The 6,524-nt window shown below is 38.8% G+C and overlaps 1 protein-coding gene across 1 annotated transcript in view; it reads right to left on the bottom strand.

Moving 5' to 3' along the window:
- Positions 1–369: 369 nt before the first annotated feature.
- The window catches only part of DHX9 (DExH-box helicase 9), a 42,088-nt gene continuing 35,933 nt past the window's right edge, over positions 370–6,524 (bottom strand). The window contains exons 21-27 of the mRNA XM_045297987.1: positions 5,843–5,954; positions 5,110–5,271; positions 4,884–5,011; positions 2,777–3,006; positions 2,505–2,620; positions 1,684–1,884; positions 370–1,075 (exon numbers count right to left, since the gene is read on the bottom strand). Of these exons, the coding sequence (XP_045153922.1) occupies positions 679–1,075; positions 1,684–1,884; positions 2,505–2,620; positions 2,777–3,006; positions 4,884–5,011; positions 5,110–5,271; positions 5,843–5,954 (1,346 nt within the window). The 3' untranslated portion in view covers positions 370–678. The remainder of the gene's footprint in view (positions 1,076–1,683; positions 1,885–2,504; positions 2,621–2,776; positions 3,007–4,883; positions 5,012–5,109; positions 5,272–5,842; positions 5,955–6,524) is intronic.

Here is a 6,524-nt window from a genome sequence, read left to right as displayed (position 1 = left end):
ACTTTTCCTTTTTTTCCTTGCCTAAATACAATCTTTACTTATGAATTTAGTAGATTGATAGTCCTTACTTTTTGTAATTAGAAATAAAAGGTTTGTCTTGGTCTTTCAATAGACTTCGAAGACAAAGCTTGGGAAGAAACCAAAGCATTCAACTTAAGTGTCAAAATCGAGACATTCAGATGTGGAGATCTCAGAGTTTTTGAACTGGCCACTATCATCCAAGAGTTATAACTCAATTTCAAGATTATTTTGTCTGTTACCAATAATATTATCACTTGGTATGCTTCTGAAATACAGGAAACACAATCTTTCCTGACGTTGACAACATAATGTAACTGGCACTATAAAATCATTCTCAAGATCGACAAATACAACACTAGTATGCAGAGTAATACTTTATTATCTATTGTATTAAACTAAAGCCAAGAAAATATCAAGTTTGAATTTTAAAGGCAAATCTTTACTCCTTAAAGAAAAAATACAAACGGTGGTACTTTTTATAATAGTTCATTTTTTTTTTTACATAATATAAACAAAATCACTAATGCATCTATGTTTGCTTTCCACAAACTACAATGAACAAAAAAAAGGGGAGAAGAAAAGGTTACTGTTGGGTAAAATACATAGCATGCATTTCTTTTAAAACGGTCTACAAGTATGTGCTGACATAACCAAGCTTTAAAAGCCACCACCTCCTCTTCCTTGGCCAAAGTAGCCACCTCCATAACCCCCCCTGGGACCTCCTCGCTGAAATCCTCCAGAGCCTCGGTACCCTCCTCCCCCTGATCCTCTGTATTCACCTCCAGAGCCTCCTCTAAAGCCACCTCCTCTAAAGCCACCACCACCACCATAGCCTCCCCGATAGGAGTTGGAGCCCCCACCATAGCCTCCACCGCCGCCATAGCCTCCACCACCACCATAGCCTCCACCGCCGCCGTAGCCTCCACCGCCACCATATCCTCCACTGCCATAACCACCCCCATAGCCACCGCCACCATAACTGGAACCCCCTCTTCTATATCCACTTCCATTGTCATAGCGAGCCATTTTGGGAGGGCGTGGACCATCTCCATACCTAGAAAAAAAGCACACACACAATAATCACTTAAGCCAATTATTCTGAATACTTCTCCATTACTCATCAAATGTACATTTAGTCATATTTAAGGAATGAACTCACACACACACATATAGAGCATAGACAAAATAAAGCAGCCACTCCTAAGACAAAGGTGGTATCACTGTAACCAACCACGTAAGGTTCTTTCTGGTTTATTAACCAGATATTAACATTTTTCTCTTTTGCTAAGGCAAACCCCGATGGTTTTCATTTGAGGAAAAAGTAATCATCTATCAGCGGTTTGTTACAGTTGGAGAGACTATACAGGTGGAAAGAAGAATGCCTAGGCTTTTTGACCTGTCACGCCACTTCCTCTGGGATATTTTGTGCTTTTAGGGTCCCTATCTAGCTCTAACATGCACTAATGTAATTAACAGATTATTAACCTACTTATGATATTCAACCCACAACCAATCCCCATCCTAATTTGATAACTACCTGTACTAAATTTAATATTGTTTTTGTCTAAAATTTTAACTTAGCAACCAGGCCTCATCAACTCACTGGAGATTCTAGGGCTGAGTAAGCTTACAATGGCCTTGTTTGGTTAATGGGCCACTCACCGTACACTGCCAATCATAAGGGTAATGCCAGCAGCCGAGGGCCTAGAGATCTGACGGATTGTGTTCAGCATTCGCTCATTTACAGGGTCCAACTGGCTGATAATATCAGGCTGCTTAGTGACTTCAACAACCAGAGATTCCATTGCTGCCCGGAGAGCAGTAATGCAGGCAGCAGCTTCATGGGATATTTGCAATTTGATCCTGAAGAATAAAAACAATTGAAAAACACAGTTTATTAAACTCTTTACCAGGTATCAAATACTTTCAACTACTCTAATGACCTCAGACTTACACAAACATTGTATGAAGCATAATAACAACCTGTACTAATCTCTTATAATACACTGCTATGAGGAGCCTTCAAAAATCACTCAGCACAGTATTGATAATAATATAGATCAGCCAGCCTCCAACACAAGAATGAAACAAGAGAAGGAGTGTGCTGGAGTTTTCAAGAATATGGGTGACCCTGACTATTCATTAAACTTTACCCATGTTTGCTAAGTGCTTACTGTATGCTTACATCTAGCCACTGAAATTCTCATTTCATAATGGTAATGTTGATGATCAAACTCCTAATTTGTTTGTTTCTATGGGCATTAGGGAATTTCAAAAACTCTGTGGAAAAAAATAGAGTGAAAAGATTGTGCAAGTGTTGTAAATCCCCCATGTACAATCAATTTAAGATAAGTCAGAGCAATGAAAATTCACTACTCTCTCAGGTCAGAAAGCACTAAAAATTTTATCTGCTTAATCAGATGAATGCTAACATCTATCAATTCTTAAGAATTCAGTTTGAGTTCACATCTGGAAATCCTTACCAGTCATCAATAAGCACAATCTGTCCATCAGATTGAACTTTCTTGGAAGCAAAGAGCAGCAGCTGCAAGGGGGTCACTAACGTCATTCCTTTAGCAGAAATGGCTCGAGTTCGAATCTGCAGATGGCAATAGAGACAACAGGAAAGAGTTCACATTCCAACCACTAATAAACTGCTGTGTAATGACAATAAAGTATGCGTTCAGAGCGAAAACCTCCACTAACTGATAAGGCAAATTTGGTTTAATGTAAACCACCCTTTACTACTTCTTACCTTTTCACCAAATACAAAGAAGGGACATGGGTACTTCATGTCCTGGCTGCCAAAGGGACAGTTCACAGATGACTTGTGGATTAGGGCGTTACGCCCTTCAGTGGTGAGAATCTTCCTCTTTTCCTTATGATAGCACACATTGGGATATACACCAAAGGCCAGGAGAGAGATAACCACATCCAAATTATTGTCTGGTCCAGTGTTGGTAAACACTTGTGTCAATAAGCATTCTGCGAAGAAATATGGGAGAACAATCAGGTAACTGGCTAATCTTATCACATCCAAAATGGCGAAATTCTCTTACAGGCTCAACTATAACATAGACTTGAGTTGATTACATAATATTAACTACCTACTCAGAATGAGAGCTAGACTACGTGAACTATAGTCAAAATACTTCATTTGGAAATTCTTCAGTAGGTATTTTTAGATACTGGAATAACAATCCAAGGGAGCACCATCTACTGGTATGAGGGCAATACTGCCATCAGCACCCACTACATTAGGAGTTATTAATTACTCGTTGGAAAGCATGGGTATATTGCATTCAAAACAAACCCGAATTCTAATTATATAACTACTTAACAATGGAGTTGGACAAATAATTTAAAATTTTTCTATTTCCTGGTTGATAAAATAGGGGTGAAGATTAAAAAAAAAAAGTCCACCATCATTGCCACTGAGGCCAATTCAGAATCATAAATACAGGATAGAGAATTAATTATAGAACTTTCAAGGCTGTAAATCTTTACAGAAGCAGCTGCTACACGTTTCTCCTGCTGAGCAGCTAAAGAATACAAACTGCTGGCCTCTTCGGCAGTAGTAGAATGCTGAACTACTGCATCACCAGGCCCCTTTGTGAAGATTCTAGCACATGAAAAAAACCTGCTCATCCTCTTTCCTTTGATTTTAAGAACTGTTAAAATTCAGGGTGTTTACAAGGTGTCAATAAGAATAATCATCAGAAAATTAAAAACAAGCTATCAAATTGACGTGAAGGAGTGCAGACAAAGTGGAGACCCAAATTTCACTTATTGGACAGTCCCACACAGAAGGGCCACATGGAAAGGATGATATATCCAGTGTTAAGTATAGCATGATGAAACACATAATTATCCTCTGGTTCTTTAATATTTCCTCCCTTTACTATTAGGGTCTTGGTTTTACCTCATTAATCTTGTTAGACTTGCGTTTGATCATTTGTATACTTAAGATTGTTCGATGCATGAAATCCAAGATAGATAAACCCTTCAGAAATGGTAATGGGAGTAATGTTTCCCACAGAGTATGGGAAGCGGGTGTGGAGGAGACTGAGCAATGACGACGGATACAATAGATGGTGTAAGATACAGCAATATAAATAAAAAACGCCGTATATACTCGAGTATAAGCTGAGTTTTCCAGTACATTTTTAATGCTGTTTATAGGTGTTTAGGACAACTTGTACTTGGCACGTTGGACTTTTAAAACGAAATCACCTTTAATTCCACATCAACCTTTGTTTCCTCAACTCAACCAGGACTGTTTTGGGTTCTGTACTATAATTCTTAATGTTTAGAAAACAACTTATAACCTAATTTGAGTAGAAAAGCTCAACTTTACATGGAGAAATGAAGAGTTGGGTCATTCATTGCTTTTGCATTTAATATCAGAAAGTGCTGTCTTAGCCTGTGCCTTCATGAGTTTAAATGAAAGCCATTAAAATTTTAAGACAAACCTATGGGTCTAAGGAGGTGAAGGAAACACTCCTCAAACACTGAGACGGTCTCAACTTCACACTGCGCATTTTCCCGGTTCTCAAAGGCAAGGCAGTGTCCCTTCACGAGATGGAGTAAATAATACCGTGACCAAAACAATCCTCAAAGTACCTCACCGTGTGCTATTACTTAAAACTTTTACTGTCTTCAGCATTGAAACTTTCACTTTATTACCAAGTCTGATTAATTAATGTGAAAAACCGAAATCTCAAGAGTTCAAGAACTAAGAAATAGCTCAGAATATAGAGGGAGCATCAGCTATATAAAGTCTCAAGCTAAAATATCTCACTCAATTTAGATATACCATGTAAACATTAATTCAGATACAACTTAAGAATGTAAAGTCTTACCTTCTGGAAATCCAGAATTAATCAGAATCTCTTTGAGCTGAACTTTTGCTTCCCAAGTCATTCTAAGAGTAGCCATGTTGAGCCTTTTGTGCTCACAAAAACGTATCTCTGCCTCTTCTCCACCCATTCTAAAATGATTAAATGGTACACAGTCATTCTCAAAGGCCAAGTAGGTAGGTAGATTAGAAACTAGAGCTGGCACACCCCAATCTTATCAAGTTCATACCTAGCATCATCCCATGCTTGGAATACTGATAAAAGGGCCACATGATCAGAAAATCGGTTGCCAGCAAAATTCCGATGGATATAGCCCAGTCTCTTTCCCTCACTGATGAAAGGCTCAGGAAAGCAGGTGGCAGCAGAGATGGTACAGACAGCATCTCCCACACTGAAACACAAAGAGGCAAATCGAGGCTAAGCAATCATCTTGTTAGCAACAGGGAAAGTGCTGGCACTAGTGAACAGGTGTCTTTTCAGTCATGATACCAATTCTATTACCGCTGAAAATGGCCGAAGACTTCTACAGATGCTCAATCCAGAAACAAAATGAGCTCTGTTTACCATAAATCATAACAAAGTATGATTTTTATTTCCCTTTCATGTTCTTTCCTCTTCATAACAGGCTCTTAAATACTTTCACATAAAAACTAGCACTTTCTCTAACGTTATTATTCTCTTTCACAGGATAATTAAACTGATCAGCTGGGACTAAATGTAACTTTCTTTTGAGAAATAGGTACCCTTTCCCCCAAATATGGCTGACTCAGAAGGCCGACTAGGGCAATGGCTCATTCCTCTCATGTTGGGACTCTTCTCAGTATCTAGAGGTCACTGCTCTCTACTAAAGAAATCTTTTCTACCTGAGCCCACCTTACTTTTTTAAATGGGAGAAAAGGGAAAGACATTGAAGTTGTTCTACCAATTAGCTATCTATCACCAATAAAACGAAAAGTACTTACTAGAAAATACATCCCATTATCATCATTTTGCCAAAACGAGGCTCAATGGGGAGCTTAGCCAGAATTCGGCCCAAAGGAGTCAATTCATCATTAGCATCTAACGCATCAAGTTCTGTAAGGAGATATTTCTTTTTGAGTATAAAGTTAATATCCATTTAACCAAGACAAATATGAAGTATTTCTTGGTACATTAACAGTTATGATAAAATACTAAAAACAAATCACTGCTATCAAGTCAGCAAACCTATATAATGTTTCTGAAATTGTAATAGACTATAACGGTCTTATCTTTCTCCTGGGTCTGAACACAGCTCTGTACCTCACCCATAGCGCCACCAGAAATCCCAATCCACTGCCATCAAGTTAATTCTGATTCACAGCAACCCTATCGGGCAGAATAAAGCTGCCCCTGTATGTTCTCAAGACAGTCAATCGTTGGCAGCAGAAAGCCTCGTCTTTCTCCTGAGAAGAGGATTTAGAAATGAACGGTTGACTGCAGACCTTGTGGTTAGTCACTCAGCTCATAACCTACTACACCACCAGGACTTCTCAAAGTTTTAAGATACTCCTGGCACCAAATTCTACAAAGGACTCACTAGGTATGGCCTCTTCCTGTGTCCACAATTTCAGGGCTTCAACCCACAAGTTTCTCCTGTTATGGCTGACCTACACTTTAGAGACA

The sequence above is a fragment of the Echinops telfairi genome, unplaced genomic scaffold (assembly GCF_000313985.2).
Source record: "Echinops telfairi isolate 266 unplaced genomic scaffold, ASM31398v2 ScPeMD7_7424;HRSCAF=8462, whole genome shotgun sequence".
In the NCBI taxonomy this organism is placed as follows: Eukaryota; Metazoa; Chordata; class Mammalia; order Afrosoricida; family Tenrecidae; genus Echinops; species Echinops telfairi.
The sequence above is the reverse complement of the archived record's forward strand: the minus strand, read 5'-3'. Positions and strand labels throughout refer to the sequence as shown.